This window comes from Notolepis coatsorum (assembly GCF_963971535.1).
Source record: "Notolepis coatsorum genome assembly, chromosome: 3".
Lineage (NCBI taxonomy): Eukaryota > Metazoa > Chordata > Actinopteri > Aulopiformes > Paralepididae > Notolepis > Notolepis coatsorum.
The window spans coordinates 210,030,353-210,048,798 of record NC_140167.1 but is presented as its reverse complement, the minus strand read 5'-3'; the positions used below and the strand labels follow the sequence as shown (position 1 = coordinate 210,048,798).

At 44.9% G+C, this 18,446-nt stretch overlaps 1 protein-coding gene across 1 annotated transcript in view; it reads right to left on the bottom strand.

Annotated features, from left to right (window-relative positions):
* The window catches only part of LOC311226155 (regulator of chromosome condensation-like), a gene marked incomplete at its 5' end in the record, with an annotated part of 49,342 nt that overhangs the window by 10,201 nt on the left and 20,695 nt on the right, over nucleotides 1-18,446 (bottom strand). Inside the window, 4 exon segments of the mRNA XM_084311528.1 lie at nucleotides 143-256; nucleotides 259-267; nucleotides 2,685-2,781; nucleotides 3,733-3,912. Coding sequence (XP_084167654.1) covers nucleotides 143-256; nucleotides 259-267; nucleotides 2,685-2,781; nucleotides 3,733-3,912 — 400 coding nt within the window.

Sequence of the window (18,446 nt, the reverse complement as noted above, 5' to 3'; positions counted from 1 at the left end):
ACCCAAATTTTTCCCCAAGAGGATCAATAAAGGAATAGCTCCATCTATTCCATGAACTTTCTGGGGGTATTTTTGCACTAAACCTCCATTACTCTCCTGCTCCATTTGCAGGTGCACGTGGCGGCCTAGATCTTAAAATTACTCACAAAGCCCATCCTGCCTCCTCTCATGGCAAACACCTCAGCCACGCGTCCCAGCTGACCCTGCTCTCCGCAGCCCGAGGTGTACAGCTCCCCGCTCTGCGTCAGCATCACCAGTGGTCGTTACCTGGCAACGAGAATCACAAGGTGGTCGTTACCTGGCAATGAGAATCCATCAACATGAAAGAGTAGTAAGAGAAGCAGCGCTCCAAACCGGGGACGGGCAAATAAGGTGAGAATTACCGGGAGACAATCAAACAAGTGGACCAGGTGGCTGCCGTCATTGCAAACGGCTAGACATTTAGGAGTCGCAGCAGGCTAACGTTATACAAAAGCATTCATTCCGAAATGCTTATGTTACATCGTTGATGCTTGAAATGTCCGAGCTATTAATGTCTAATAGCGAACGTGAGATGATCCAACAAGCGAGCTAGCCGACTGCGGTCATTGCTAACAGCTAACGCTAGCGGACCAGGCGAGCGGATTTCCGGAACAAAGCATTCATTCTGAATGTTACATCACTGATGCTTGAAGTGTGTGAACTTAGTGAAACAACATGGCAAACGTACAAAACGTTGCCGGTAAAAACAAGGGAAAATATATTTTGAGACAAAACGATATTAACTAGGGATGTTCGATATTGGCTTTTTTACCGATATCCGATATTGTCCAACTATTTCCGATACCGATATATGCAGGGTCCCCCCCCCCCCCCCCCCCCCCCAAAACTGAATAATTCCAGGTAATTAACATTACATACAATGGGGGAAATAAGTATTGAACACATCAGCATTTTGTCCCGTAAATATATTTCCAATGTGGCCATTCAAGTGAAATTTTCACCAGACTTTGGTATTAACTCAGGGAATCCAGACTAAATCTAAACATTAAAGTCCATACATAAATAAAGTTATGCGTAATAAAGTGGAATGACATAGGAAAAAAGTATTGAACACACTAACTAAATTAATTCAATACTTAGTGGAGAAGCCTTTGTTTGTAATGACAGCTCCAAGGATGCTTTCTGTATGATGCAACTAATCACCCACAGTATTCAGGTGTAATTTTGGCCCATTCCTCTACACAGATTGTCTTTAATCTTGAAGATTGTGGAGGGGCCTCTTGTGAATCTGGATCTTCAGATGCTTCCACAAATGTTCAATTGGGTTTAAGTCAGGTGATTGACTGGGCCATTCCAACAAGTTGATTTTCTTTCTCTGAAATCAACTGCAAGTTTCCTTTGCTGTATGCTTTGGATTGTTGTCATGGTGGAAGGTCCACCCACGTGTCATCCTCAGCATCCTGGTGGATGGCAGCAGGTTCCTCTCAAGAATCTCTCTGTACATGGCTCCATTCATTGTTCCACACCATACTTCCACCTCCAAACTTCACTGTTGGTAGTGTTATTCGGGTAATGTGCACTGCCATTTCTCCTCCAAACATGTTGTGTGACAGCCAGAAAGTAACATTTTGGTCTCATCTGACCAGAGTACATGCTCCCAGTAATTCACTGGCTTGTCCAAATGTTGTTAGGCAAACTTTAAACAAGCTTCAACATGTATTTTTTTCAGTAGTGGAGTCTTGCGGGCTGAGCGTGCACAGAGGCCATGGCGGTGGAGTGCATTGCCCATGGTCCTTTCTGTCACAGTTGTACCTGCTGCCTACAAGTCTTTCTGGAGCTCTTTCCTAGTGGTCCTTGGCTCTCTGGCTACTCTTCTAAGTATCCTTCTGACTCCCTGATCAGAAATGTTGCGAGGAGCACCCGTGCATGGCCGGTTGATGATGGAGTGATGTTGCTTCCACTTATGGATAATGCCCCCAATGGTGCTTACTGGAAGATTCTGAAGTTGTGAAATACGTCTTTAGCCAATTCCATTTTCATGATTTGCAACAATCCGTTTGTGAAGGTCTTGAGAGCTCTTTGCTTTTACCCATCATTTGATGTTTCTTGTGCGGCACCTTGGTAACAAAAAAAACATTTTATAGCCAATCAATATATTCTAACCCAGTTGACATTATTAGCACAGATAGGAGGTAGAGTTGCCTCCTAATTAGTTTTGGTTTTCAGCTAGTTCCTTGCTGTGGTGTACTGCTTTTTTTTAGTGTGTCCAATACTTTTTTCCTGTTTCATTCCACTTTATTACACACAACTTTATTTACATATGGACTTTAATGTTTAGATTTCTTGTCTGGATTTCTTGAGTTAATACAAACGTCTGGTGCAAATTTCGCTTGAATACGCTCATTGGAAATACATTTACTGAACAAAATGTTGATGTGTTCAATACTTATTTCCCCCATTGTATCTCTTGTCGTGGAATTAACACATTATGCATACTTTTGACAATAAATAAAAATAAGAATTTGTTCTTACTTGCCTGGGTAAATAAATGTAAAAATTATTAAAAAAAAAAAACTATACAGATAATTTCCGATATTACATTTTAATGCCAATATCGGTAGGCCGATAATATCGGACATCCCTAATATTAACATAAATCATTTGATTCTTCTATGGACCACATGGGGACTCATCTCTCTCACCTGATGTAATTTTCACAACGGGCTCAGTCATGGGGACTTTGATGGGGAGGGTGCACTTCTTCATGGGCTCCAGGAGACCAATGACGCCGTAGTTATCCTGAACACGGAGCAGCGAGGTTCAGGTGCAAGCGGTACAGAACGTTCGTGTTTAGGTTTCAAGTTCAAGTCTTTGTTGTATTCATTACATAAAAATAAAAATAAAAGGTACATTACAGTGAAATGCTTGGTTCTGTATGAGCCTCACATTACAGTGAAATGCTTGGTTCTGTATGAGCCTCACATTACAGTGAAATGCTTGGTTCTGTATGAGCCTCCCAAGATTGTGCTTCATTTCAGTAAAGAAAAGTAAAAAATAATAAAGACCAAAAGAAAAAGTTAGCATTTTTGTACCTCATTGTCTGCATTTTTACTTCATTGTACTTTAGGTTGTATATTGTTTATTTGTATAGTGTTGGGACTTTATTCTTTTTACTGTATGAAGCACATTCTCAGGGGCTCATTCAGAACCAAGCATTTCACTGTAATGTACATGTACAGTGTTTGCGGCCCGCCACAGTTGTATAATGAACCGAATTATATATATAAAGTTTGCCAATAGGGATATATCAGTAGTATTGGCAGTGTAGTCATAATAGTAATCCAGTATACATTTTTTATTTTCTAAAAAATATACCAGTTCAACACAGGTAACCACTTTTGCTTAATTTCTTTGATGGCTCAAATGTATGCTCTAGTCTAGTCGATTTTGTGTTTTGAGCACAAAGTTCATCATAGACCTAGCCTCTATATTTTGCTCTCAAAGTGCACCAGATTGATGCATTTAACTTTAAAATGTACCAAAAAAGATAATTCACGGGGGAGCATGCCCCCGGACACCCCTAGAGGGTCAGAGGTTCACCCACCACAGTCTCACAAGATCCTGTGGGAAACACTGCATGTACTTTATACGTGACAAATAAAAACAAAACTTGAAACAATATACAAAATATACAAACTAAAATACAAAATGAGGTAGAGATGCATTGCTTCAGATTGTGCGCAGACTCACCCTGAAGGAGCCCCAGAGGTAGACCGTGCCGCTGTCCGCAAGTGCGGCCGTGTGGCTGTCCCCGGCAGACACCTGGACCACCTTCTCCTCCAGCGCCACCTTGTCCGGGTTCGTCTCGCCCACCTCGTCCGCCGTCTCTCTGCCCAGTGCGCCCTCATCGTTGCAGCCGAATGTGTAGACCTGCGACAAGAGGGGATTTTATATTCATATATACGCTGCTGGCCAGTATGACTTACTACCATAGTGTCTCAATACCTGTGAAGGAATCTATGTTTTTCAATGTGTATATAATGTATTGGTGGGTGACAGCATCTACTGACGGATCTATAGATCTTAAAAGTAGCCGGCAGTCAGAGTGTGTTGCAGCAGACTAACAGCAGCAAATGAGGATTCAAGTTTCTTTATTAGTTGTCATACAGAAGTACAGAATACTTTTATATAAAATGCTTCTCTGTTTTGCTCCAGAGATTGTGCTAGATAGAAATAGATAAGTATAAAATAAGTATAGTAAGTATAAAATAGAAGTCAAGTACGTAGACAAAAGTGTTCAATATATACATACTATATACAATGTACAATGCAGAGTAGAAAAGTAACTGAGTTACAATACAATATACTATACAGTACAATGCAGAAATGGGATGAGATACAATTTAGGTACAATTTACAGTAAGGTGTAATGAGGTATGGGTTGTAGTGCAAATTCTTTACCAATAAATATAAAGTGTGTTTAGGTGTCTAAAATGGGTGCTGCAGTGAGTTGTTTGTTTAAAGTGATTGTGTGCGTGTGGATGTGTGCTGTGAGTGCATTTGATGGTTGTTACATAGTGTTATTGTCATTTAGCATTCTGATGGCCTGAGGATAGAAGCGTCATAGAAGATTCGGGCTGTGCTGTTTAACATCAACAGCTGATAGCCACAGCATCAAGGTTACTCGATCTGGAGAAAGTGCATTATCAAGCCACAGCATTTGTTATGAGGTAAGAGGGGCGGTAATGTCAACATCGCCATTGCTATAGTGATTTGGGTCAAAGAGCCATTGTCAAAGACCGCGTGTCACGTAGTAACAAGAAAAGGGGGCGGGCCCCCGGTGCTATGGTAAGAATGTTATGAGGTGCGAGTTCCTTCCGGGGTAAGTTAGACTGAGATACGAAGCACAGACAAGCGGACGAGTTGATCAGAGACTTTGAAACAGTCCCTCATCCCCTCGCGGGGAGGAAGGGAATATGCCATGTCATTGCTAGCTTCGGCTAACAGGGAATGGTGGTTGGCCACGAAGAGGCCCAGAACCATTGGACTGTCGTGACAGAAGAGACGGTGGAGAATAATTAATTAAGACTGTTCAAGGACAATACAGTACAGAGGCTATGTTTATGAAAATAAACATGAGGATCTAAGGAAAGAGATCACGTTGCAGTGTCGTTTCTTATGACTAGGGATGCACCGATCCGACTTTTTCAGTCCCGATACCAATACTTGGGTTTGGGTATCGGCCAATACCGATCCGATACCCATTGCAAATAAAAAAAATTATCCAAGTTTTTTTTTATATCAAAATATATTTAGTTTCGGCGGTCAGGTGGCGTAGCGGAGATTGCGCTCATCACCAACGCAGGAGATGCTGGGTTCGAGTTGCTACCAGCTTGGCTGGTCGTTCATACTAATACAATTGGCAGTATTAGGGGGTGAGCTGGTGGGTGGGAATCTGGCAGGTCAGGTCTCGGCGCTTGCTCAGCGGGGCAGAACTTGGTGGAGCTAGCGTGCCCTCCCACGCGTTACACTTCACCAATGAGAGTCCTCGCTGCCAAGTGAAAAAAGCGTCACTGGCTTGACAGCGCACGTCTCGGAGGAAGTGTGCGTTCGACATCAGGACACCCTTGTACCGACTCGTGGGAGAACATGCGTACAACAACCAGGTAGGGGAGGGGGGGAATTGGCACAACGACTAATTGGGACGGGGAGAAAATCAAAGAAAAATAGGAGAAATAGAAGGTTAAAAAAAATATATATATATATATTTAGTTTTTAAGAATTGTAAAGGATCACAAGTGTTTTTGATTTGTTGTAAACAAAGACAGAAAATAAACTTCATTCATTCAATTAATAAACTGTATGCCTCACTGTCACTGTGTGGAGGAGACTGGGATCATTCTTTTGTGCAAGGCAACATCAGGCTTGACTTAAAACATTACTTTCCTAACTTAGTGAAACTAAATGTAACAAAAAAATTGCCTTTCGAGTTTTTCACCGAAAATATGTCACAGAAACAAACAACCCAACAACCTCGGGTGTTGTTGTGATGATGTCGCGCTGTCGGGAGTCGCGCTGTTTCTATGTAAACTGCGCGCAACGCGTCCAATAAATGCGTCTTTAACATGCTTTATATCCTTATTTACTATATGCCGCGGTTAATCACTGAGTGATCTAATATGCATATTATTCGCGTGTTGTTGTGATGATGTCGCGCTGTCGGGAAAGATATATATATTGTATCCCCCTCCCACCTGCAAAATCTTGCGCCTCCAATGCAACAAACGTCAATATGCCTCATTAACTCTGGCTCTATTTGTTAACTACCGGTACAACATAACTCTGACTCCATTTGTTAACACTTTGGTTGCCTAAGGTTAAATTCATGATATACCATAGATTGCCAGCGCTATTTGTCTATGGAGAAAGTCCCCTTCTTTGCAGGGCTATAACTTTTTAAATTCTATTGCTACATTGCCATTATTAGGGCCCATTCAAAGTCCTATATGTATTGTTCATTGTGTAGCAACGTTAAACTTTTTCATTCACATATTCATAGTAAAGTATGGTCTAATGTATAAGTATGTTTTCATCTCTTTCTGCAGCTTTCTCCAGAACGTGATATATAGCCCCAAATGCATTATATTGATGATGAAATACAGTTTGATGGCAATCAGCGCGATATAAAAAATTCCAACTAGACGTACTTCTAGAAGTTACTACACGTCATCTGATGTTGACCGGATGGGCGAGGGGGCGTTTATAATTCCGTGGGCAGCGTTATACCAATCATCTAATGTGGGTCAAATGTTGATAATAGCAGTTAGTATCGAAGACGGTAACGTTACACGCTGAAACTCACCCCAGTCTCCGCGCGCCGTTGGGCGATCATCGTCGAGTAGAAATCTTATCATTATGGGATATATTTTTACCCGGTCCATCTCCAGCTTGTATAATGGTATATACGTCCAAATCATGTTGTTTATCGAGTTATTGCCAATCGATCACCGTGTAGCGTGACGAGCCAGAGTCCCATGAACTATAGCGAGCGCCCGGAAGTACTACGGTCGTCATGACAACCTCTATTCAACATCCTGTTTGGCGATTGCACCGATCGGCCACCAGATGGCGCTCCTGAACCGCCAGAGAGCTCAGTGGGTCCTGCTGGTGGATCTCAGGCCAGCGGCGGGGACATATGAATCCGATCGCAGATTTTTGAAATATTGATATAAGGACGCTGTACAGCGTCCCCCGGCAACTTGAGCATGGCCAGCAATGACGTGAAAAGACGTTTCATGGCAGTCAAAGTGTTAACTACAACAAGCAATGCTGTTTGTTATTTAAGATGAGGTCGGACTTGGCACTGACAGGTGTGTGTTCATTGTGCTGCTTTTATAAAGCCTCAAATGACGGCTTACAATATTTCATAAAAGTGTTTCGTTTGTCTAAGATTTAAAAAGGTTTAAACTTTACAGCACTGACAATTCTCTATAGTATTTTTTATAGTGTCCCGACTCATAAAAACTAGGGCTGTCAGTTTAGCGCGTTAGATTAATTAATTACACAGCAAATTATCACGTTATGAAAACGAAGTCAAAATTATTAAAAATATATATATATAAAAAAATTATTCTCTCATTCATTCCATAATAAACATTGGCAAACTTTTATTTTTTATTTTAATGGTCCATTTGAATGTTCTTGGTATCTGATTCTAGGGACATCTATGGATCTCAGGGAATGTATTCCCAGTGTCAGAAATTCTGTGTCTGTTACTAGGCTCGAGTAAATTGTAATGAACTAAATGAGAATTATAATTTTTTTGTGTGAATAACGTAAGGTTATGTATATAACTGTAGTTCTATGAATACTAGTGACGCTCAGCATACCTTTACATACCAACATTCGTCTGGCCACACCCCCATCCGCTACCTTCATAAGCAGGTGTGTGGCCACACACACTCGCCTCCTTCCCAATCTTTCACCACAAGGCGAGATCAAAGGCCGTCACTAGTATTCATAGAACTACGGTTATATACATAACCTTACGTTCTATATCATACTAGCTTCCGCTCAGCGTCATCTGCACTACGGGAGTTGAGCGGGAGCTTGTAGCTCGACAAATGTACCCCACTGAGGCCCCCCACAACCATCAGAACCGGGGAGGACCGAGCCCCCCCGACCCTCCCTAATGGAGGATACCCCCCCTATTAGAGGACGGGAGGGAGACGGATCCGACCGTGCGAAGAGAAACTCGAGCAACTCAACGCACAGGGTGAGCAGACCGTGGCTTGACCCCACGACTACCCACACGCACAACCCGCATGCCATTAGGGAACGAACGGAAGGAACAAACCTTGTTACCGCCCCCAAAATCACGGGGTCGAGAGCAACTCAACCCCGTGGCAAGGCCGTAGCAGCGGAGTGCGAAGGAAGACCCAGACCCACTGAAGGGACTGGATCCCCCGGAAAAAGGGGGCCCGGAGAGGACAACGATGCCACAGCATCAAGACCTCACCAGGCGGTCACTAGTGACACCGCCCTCCACATCGCCAGCGTATTCTGACAGGGCCCCTCCAAGAGCGGGCCCTTCCCCCCACTAGCATGCCGCCTGGCATACTGACCATGGCAAACTCAGGCAGTCAGCATGGCCGTAACTCGAAGCACTCAAGAGGCTACACTACAGCGGGAGCAGGCAGCGCACCGGGGAGACGACCCCAGAAGGGGTCGATCCCTCAATCCAGGCAGCAGGCGTTTGACCAGAGCCTGGAGCACTGCGGACAAGACAGGCGCCAAAGGGGTCAACTGAAAACAGCACCCCCGGCGGAAGGGGCGTATTGTTGCACACCATGACAAAGTCTCCACCAAAAAACCCAGACCCAGAGGGGCCGAGGCAGAGAAGGCTGACACGATTGGCAGACGTCATGAACGTGCAGGGGCACACTCAACCGGGTAACCCGGGAGTTGACTCTGCTCCCCTCAAGAAAAAACTCCAAAACACACCTGCGGGTATACACTGGCTATACCGCAGTACAAGTGTTTCAGTTTTCAAAAAGGGGTTATTCCAGGCCTACGGGTCGACGAAACACAACTTCGGACCGGGCCCGGCGGCTCGGGAAGCACACAGGGATGCCAGAGGAGGTCCATAAGACCACCCCAACAGCCCCCTCTTTGCCATGCGTAAGAGAGGAGCGAAAAGAATGGAAAACCAGCCCCTTTAGGATAACGCAGGGTACAACCTGTACCCAACAAAGGATCTCCATAACGCCCAACCCTGTGACACCCGGGCCGACCCGGCATTTTTTCCCCCGAAAAAAGCACAAGTCCCTCAGGGTACCAGAACAGCAGATCTGCGTCCCCGGCGGACAACGGGTTAACTGACCTGGACCAGCGTGACCAGAACCAGTCCTGTGCCCTAATCACGCGTACGCGTGTCGATCTAAAACATGAAAAGAGGGCGCCACCCAGACGGTCCCATTCGTACCGCGCTCAGTGGCCCACCCCAAGGGCGTGAGACCCCTCTACCTATGTTTTGATCTATTCCGTTAACATCCCCCAGATATGAAGGAGAATTCGTCGAGACCTAGTAACAGGCGCTCGGAAGAGAAAACCTCCATCCCAGTTGCCCTATAAAAACTGCGTTTTAATAATGAGCAACCAAGGCGTACCAGCCTTATGCGTGATTCTTATCAGAAACACCCCGAGCCAGCACTATGTACGCGTCGAGACCCAAACACATCAATGGATAGTCTAACAAGACACCAGACATTGGTCCTCCAAGTCCTCCAAGAACGACAAGGAGCCGTCGTGCTTCATATTCTTTCCTCTTTTTATTAAAAAAGAAACAGACTGACATGAATCCCACGTGACGCGGCTGAGGGTAAAAATTATTTGCATTTTTACATCCCGCCACCCTCACCACAGAGAGGAGACAGGAATCCTCAGAGAGACTTCCCACGTGAGCCATGAATTGAAAAGTCACGGTAACATTGAGCCATGTGACCAACAGACTCAAGTTACAAGTATATCGAGCGTAGCAGAACATTAAGTTCCTACGCTCTGCCCCGACAACTTGACAATGACAGACCCTACATACGGGTCTGAAAAAACTCACGGAAGCCGTCGTCCAATAGAAACGTGCCCAGTGACGTATTCTATGACGGGGGGAAACCCATGACTCAACTGCCCGTGATAGGTGCGGAGTCAGGGAAAGGCAGAAAAAACCCTTTTCAACCCAGTGTAAGCTGCAGGCCTTGCTTATGCTCTAACATGAAATGTAGCGACCAACAAGACTTAAAAGTCTAGCCCTTCTATCAAACCCACACTAGCGAAAGGTTCACACATCGTATCCCCATCATGTGTAGTGAATAGGCCTGCCGCGATAAGCAATAAATTGATTAATTGCAGCGATAATTAAAATTAATGCAATGATTTTGACGGGCGCGATTAATTGCTATTTGCGCGTTTGTTTTAATGAGGCGGAACCAGTACCCCTCGTCAGTCACTCCGTGTGGGGGGCCGCTGGCCTTACTACAGAGCACAGCACGGGAGCTCCGTGGGGCACTAGCAACGCCACATATAGCTTAACTACATTTCTCAATAGTGTTGCTCCTTTTAACCAAATAGCGTTCTTTGTAGTGTAACGTTAGCTATTTTTAGACCCAAGTAGTTACTCGCTACTGCCCGGAGAAACTGGACTGCTAAATAAAGATTAAAGATCTAGTGTTGATGCTCATTCAATGCCAACAACATTAGCTAAATAGCTAACAAACGAAATACAACGTATAGCATAGCTACAACACAGAATAACGTTAATACAATTACATGCATCATTGTTTACAATGAACGGGTGGGACTAGTCAAAGGACTGGACACGGGGACAAGTTAAACATGAATTAATTTATTATAACAGGTAATCGAGTTGCGCTCCCGTGCCTACGCACCACAGGGCTATTCTATTCTATACGGCTTTGACGCTTCCTCCTCATCGTTGATTGCCTGTAGTAGCTGCATCTAACGTTAGTAGCTAACGTTAAAACTAACCTAAAGTTAGTTGCTCACCAACAATCTCAACATTTGTTTTATCATTAGCTCAAAAACACAACCGGACGAGACAAGTTGGCCGCTCATAGATGCTGCTAGGATAATAACAACAATACTTCCGCTCCGGTCGGTGGGCTTCAAAATAAAAGTCTAAAACACCGGAAAAGACGGAGCGGTGGGCTTCAAAATAAAGGTTTTGGGAAATAAATTTCTCAAAAAAAAATTCTCTAACCGGTCGCAATAATATCGCTTATCGCGATATTTTCGGGGGCAATTAATCGCCCAGCAAAATGTGTTATCGTGGCAGGCCTAGTAGTGAATAAACACAGTTTGTAACAAAAAATAGTCCCTCCCAGGAGGGACCCTTTATTTCTTAACAAAATCATACGATGGGCCGGGAAGGGAACAGGGGGGGACCACAGAGGGAAAAAGTCACTTTAGCGACGCCTGCCACGAGCCGCTCGGGACTTGCCACCCCGGGGAGCCCCGGAGGGACGGTAAAGGATAGGAGGCTGGTCACAACGATCCCTACAGTCACCTCCGAGTGTGGATGGGCCGGCTGCAGTGGCGGAGGCGCCCTCTCTCCTCCTGGCATTCTTTGCTACGGCGACGGAACCCCGACGACGAGCCTTCCGTCCGACTCCACCTGCGACATTGGGCGGGGGGAAATGAGGCTGGAGCACGGAACGCTCCTCCTGCATTTCCCTGCAGGTTGAGGTCATCAGCTGCAACGCCGACCCGAAGAGCCCAGCATCGGAGAGGGGTGCCGTCAGAAGTGGAGTCCTCTTCCTTTCCGGCACACGCGCCTGCTCCAGCCAAAGGTGGCGCTGGGCTAGAGTGGCCAGGGCGCGTACTTTCCCAGCGGCGACGGCCTGCAGCTGGATCAGATGCAGGATGGCTCCTGCCGACTGGGCGAGCTGATCATGTTGCAAATCGGTCAGCTCCGTACCGCCCGTCAGTATCCCGGACGCGTGTATCGCTTCCGCAACGGAATTCGGTTTCCTGGTTCCTCTGATTGGCCGCGACCCCCACGTGACCCGCCCCCCTATCCACCGCTGCCGCGCGCAGCAGAAAGCGGCCGCGGACTCGCTTCCTCAATTTATACGCATGGAAGTATTGACTGAATGAATGAATGAATGAAAACTTTATTTAACAGATTGCAGAATGGGTACAATACAGTACGGCTCAATACACACAATTGTTAAGGTGATGCAGACCTGAGAAAGACGTTAGTCTTGTTTACATCAGGGTCCCCCATTTTCAATTCATATAGAACGACTACGCCGTAACAAATCATTAAAAAAATATACCGTTAACTGGAATATGTTGTGCCTTTACACATGTTGGATTATGTAATTGGTTTGTCATGACAAACAAATAAAAAAAAACACGATTTACCCGCTGGCTACGCCAACACAGTGACTGCATGTAGTCACTGTGTGTTGATGTTGTAGCCACCTCCTCCGCGGCAGGAATAATAAGCTCCCCCTTAAGCAGGGGTGCAGTCGTAATATGAGCGAAGGCCAAACGCCCACGCGCGTGCACGCGCATACATGTTCCCTCGGTTGCGCACAGAACAGATGATACACCTTGTCTCATCCTTCCAGTCGGTAGATCAAGCAACCCCCCACCTATGGCTTGTATTTGGTTGTCGGTATCCTATTATTATGCAAAGTCTAGGTGATAATTGCCGGGACGAGTAATTTTTGTGTCGTCGCGCTGGCACTTATCACCTAGACTTTGCATAAGTCTAGGATGCGCGCACTTCGGCCTCAGTGACGAAGCCCAAACGTCGTTTGACCGCGTATGCCCAGCACTGCACCCCTGCCCTTAAGCTCCAGGAGAGAGGGGAGAGGCTGAAAACCTGCAGTTCTTGCCCGCCTGATGGGAGCCGAATCCCCGCATCCGATTTGTCTGATGAATACCCCCAAACATGGAGGTCCCGAATGCATGGAAGTATTGATTGCGCCGTAACAAATCATTAAAAAAAGATACCGTTAACTGGAATATGTTGTGCCTTTACACATATGTTGGATTATGTAATTGGTTTGTCATGACAAACAAATAAAATATTGCGTCGTTCTATATGAATTGAAAATGGGGGACCCTGATGTAAACAAGACAAACGTCTTTCTCAGGTCTGCATCCCCTTAACAAGTGTGTATTGAGCCGTACTGTATTGTACCCATTCTGCAATCTGTTAAATAAAGTTGTCATTCATTCATTCAGTCAATACTTCCATGCGTATAAATTGAGGAAGCGAGCGAGTCCGCGGCCGCTCGCTCTGCCGCGCACGGCAGCGGCAGAGCGGTGGATAGGGGGGCGGGTCACGTGGGGGTTGCGGCCAATCGGAGGAACCCGGAAACCGAATTCCGTTGCGGAAGCGATACACGCATCCCGGACATGAATCTCGCCAGCTGCGCGATGTTAGAAGTGGCAGCCAGAGATTGAGTCGCAGAGATAAATGACTGGTCACTCCAGTAAGCCAACCGCCTCGCCGATTTCCCTTGGGGAACCGGCTTCCGTAACGGCTCCCACACCACCTCAGGACAAAGAAGAGCTGCCATCGGCCTATCAAGCCGAGGCACCCCCTCCTTCATACAGTCTACCAAACCCACCACCCTCGTGACTCGCACGTAGGCGGGGGTGAGGCCCATGATGTGGGAGACCACCTGTCCCTGACGGACGTAGGCCTCCATCGAGGGGAAAAATGGACAGACAACGCCCATCTCTCTCACAGGACGGCATTGCCAGAGATGACCTATGAGATCATCAGGGACAGGAACAGGCAGTGGCTGCGGCAGCGGCACGCCGTTTGCGACTGCCGCCATGAGCTCGGGGAACAAAGCATGCAGTTCCCCCTGCATACTTTCCCCCACCGAGCTCGCGTCTCTCAAATGCAGCAGACTACTGGTTACAGAGCCACATTCTGATGTGGCTGATAGCAGGGCATCCCGCCGCCGAGTCGGAGGTTCTAACCCAACATCAGCGTACGAGGGACCCCAAGGAGACATATCACCCCCTCCAGTGTTACCTGGACGGGCGGCGGACATGTCTCCACCGGGGCGTCAAATAAGAACCCGTCTGACTCTACCATGTAGTCCTCTGTTTCCATCGGCCATGGAGAATCAGACGCATCCTCATCCGGCTCCAGCAACTCACCAAAACCAGGCCGTTCGCGTCTACAAGCCACCATCTTACGACGGGAGCGAGATCCTCCGCCACCAGAGGAGCCGGCCGCCCAACAGCGGGACGACTCTCCGGCGGCAAAGGAACCAGAGCCGGAACCAGGCCATCGCACAGGAGACGGCGCTGGTGCACCAGCTCCTTGGAGAGGCAAACTACCTATCGGACGCCTACCGGGCGCGGCTGCCGACCACGAAAGTGGCCTCAACCCCGCTCCAAGACGCACGACAGAGGAGGAAATGGAGAACCGCTGGTGAAGGGTAACGTTGCTAGCGCGACCCTCAGAGGTAAACATTATGACTTAGCTTTTTTCTTTTTAAAGTTATGAGAAAGAAAAAAGCAAGAAAAAATTTAAACACGTAACTCAACTTTCTTCAGCTTAAACAACCTCGTCAAGTGATGTATATAACAGGCACTTCCTTGTGGTGAAAGTGAAGAAGGAGGCGAGTGTGTGGCCACACACCTGCTTATGAAGGTAGCGGATGGGGGTGTGGCCAGACGAATGTTGGTATGTAAAGGTACATTGTGAATTTTTATTCAGTGCAAATGCACAAAGTGAGGTTAGTGCAGATGACGCTGAGCGGAAGCTAGTATGATATAGAACACCATGCTCAAATTGACCAGACCTGAAAAATCTAAGCAAATGAATAAAGGGAAGATGATTAAACAGAAGGTTTTGTAGATACAGTACTGAATTCTGCCATCCGGACACATGCAATTTGAAATATGATACAGAATATCAGGCCTAAAATAGTTATGCGATTAATTACAAATCCTGTAATTAATTAGATAACTTTTTTTTAATCGCCTGACAGCACTAATAAAAACAACAAGTCGAATTCTGCCTTTGTCTGCATTAACTACATATAAATATTTATATAATTGTTTGCAACATAATTATGTAATGTAATGTTGTTGGCTGTGTAACGGAGAGCAGCCGCACAGGCAGCGCAGCTCCCTCCAATCCACTTTATTTATGGAGCACATTTAAAAACAACAAAGTTGACCAAAGTGCTGTACAAGTCCCACAACATAAGATTAAAATATATATATATATATACCGTAATTCCTCTAATAGTAACCGGGTCTCAAATACAAGCCGGGTCTCTATTAATGGCCGGGTGCGCTCTTGAGCTAAGCAATTATAAGCCGGCCTCCTAATACAAGCCGGGTTACTAATATACTGAGCTGCATACTGAGCTAGTTACGTGATTTCACTTTGAAAACGTTGAAATGACCAGTGACCACTGTTTACTATTTCATACAGTACTTGGTTTCAATAAATGAACCCAGTACATTTTACTGGGTTCAAACTGACACAAAATGTTGATTTATTCATTATGATCCGTTTGAAAATTTGAAATATAGGCCTCCCTCTTATACAGGCCTCCTCCTAATACAAGCCTGGTACCCGCTACAGTTGAAACAAATACAAGCCGGGGTTACTATTAGAGGAATTACGGTATATTATAATATTTATTATTATTAGTTTTATCTCGAAGCTTCGAATTAAAATCGAATCTCGGCCCGAAGCTTCGACGGCCAAAAAAAAGCTTTGAAGGTCAGCCCTAGTAGAGCCCTGCTCAGTAGGGTTGGGTACCGTTCACATTTGAATCGGTACCTGGAAATAGATAACGGTACCAAACGGTACCAAACGGTACCTTTTCCAGTAATTTATGGCTAGATCAATGCGGTCGGTACCCTTAAAAAGTAAAGAGATGGATCGGTACCAAACCCTATTGCTCAATAGTACTAGTTTTATTTTGTACCCAGTTTAAAATCACCTGTACATTGTATATTACTGTTGCACTTTACCTCCTACATTTGCTCTCTGGTTGGAGGACTTTTGTTGTACTGTACTTGTGCTGTATAATGACAATACATTTGAATCCAACCCAATGTAATATATATTAGGGACTCACCGATAACGATACTGGGATACCTGTATCAGATCATTTCCCCCCAGATACTAAAATCTGATGCCAATTAAAAACACATCTAATGAGCCAGACATCAAAGCAAAGTGACTTGCTTTGTAAAATTTTGTTTAAGACATTTATTTTTATTATATCTCAATCATTTTGGTCCAGTGGCCTCCAAAATGAGCAACTTTATACCGTTCATTATAGGGCTGGGCGATATGGCCTAAATATGATATCACGATATTTTCTGACCTTTCGGCGATACGCATCACGATGTTTTTCTTTTTTTCCCCAAACAATTCATTATGAGGCTTACTAAGACAGTATTTGAGTTTGCAAGCTAACATTAAAGACAAAATAAAATACCCATGCATTTAGCATTTTTATATTATATATTAGATTTAGATTATTGGATTATTAGATTATATATTGCATATATTTAGCAATGAGATATTATATGATTTAGATATGAAATATGATGAATTGAAAATGGGGGACCCTGATGTAAACAAGACGAAAGTCTTTCTCTGGTCTGCATCCCCTTAACAATTGTATGTATTGAGCTGTACTGTACCCATTCTGCAATATGTTAATACAGTTTTAAATCAATCAATCAATAGGATTTTAGCATTTTTATGAAACTACTGTATATTTGTATGTCTCTAAATGTTTTGATGAATTGAAAATAGAGGACCCTTATGTAAAAAAGCCGAAAGTCTTTTTCTGGTCTTCATCCTCCAGTCAGTCCACTGTTGTTGTATTGAGCTGTACTGTATTGTACCCATTCTGCAATCGTTAATAACGTTTTCATTCATTCAACCATTCAGCCGGCAACAGAATAATTTTGATCGACAGTCGAGTCTGCCAATTACGTCACACCGCTTGTACCCGCCCTGCTGTTCTTAGCACCAATCGGCAAGCGCTATTCTTTTTTTACATTCCTGAATGCCCTCCATTGATTTTAACGAGAGCTCAGCTCAACGACAACAACAACAGCTCACCGCAGCCGACGAGTGATTACTAGCGCACCGCAGCATGACAACGAGGCATAATGATTTTACTGCAACAAATGTTATAATAAAAGCCTTTCCATACATCAGTCTGATTGAAAACGTTATTAACAGACCGCAGAATGGGCACGCACAACTCGGCACGGACTGAGATATGAACAGTAACGCTTGCCATCTATGTCGTCATCGGACGTTGCTATGTTTGGGTAAATACGCTGATGTGTAACTATATAACGTGTAACTATATAATGTTAATGCCACAAAACGAATGCCTTTGTTAATCATAAGTACTAACTTTGATGCAGTAGTGTGTGTGTGGGAGCGGCGTTGTTCAAAAGTTTGAACGGGGTGGACCAGATTGACGCGACACAATCCTCTTGGGCAAAACATCACGATATCCACGATACGTTAAAAAAGTGTATCGTTAATGAACTGTACCCGATATTTATATAATATCGTCATATCGCCCAGCCCTAGTTCATTAACACATCTTGCGCCATTCACGTTGTACGACGTGTTTCAAGTTCATGCTAATTCTGCCAGATCACGGCGTACGACGTTATTGAGATCATATTTCCGCCATGTTATTCATATTTCCCTCACGGAGCCTCGTCTGATGCAGTGGAACTCGGCACAACTCTGCAACCAGGGAACAAAATAAGTACCAGCCAACCGCCAATGGCTGGTAAAAAATCTGCCTGGCTGGTCGTTTTTAAAATCTACCAGCCAAATGGCTGGTAAGTCAAAAAGTAAAGTTTGTTCCCTGAGAGCAGAGCTACACAGCAGTGCGCCTATTTTGCGAGCCGAAATAAGTGTGGTTTTTTTCTTCTTCTCACAACGGGTCAAATGCATCTAACATACATTGCATCGTCGCCATTCCTTTTAGGGATGCACGATAATTATCGGGCCGATAATTATCGGGCCGATATCAGCAATTATGACGTCATCCCGATAAAGTTATTGATAGCTCCGATAACATATAATACATTTTTTGGTTAAAAGAAATCCGGTGTGGGTGGATTTGGATGAAGGGCGCTTGTTTTTATTATAGCCTCCTCCCGTTTTGCCAGTACTGTGGTAAAACTGATAGCGTGTGGTTTAGGAACAGGGAGTTTTTCACAAATCGAGCGCTCCCTTTCTTGGCTGTGACGTAGTCACGTTACAGTCGGAGACAGACAGTCGATCTGCCAATTACGTCCCACGGCTTGCACCCACCTCTTCTTCTTACCACCAATCAGAAGCTCTCGTTCGTTTATTTACCTCCGGATTGTCAGCCATTACTCTACTCGGAGCTAACGTTATC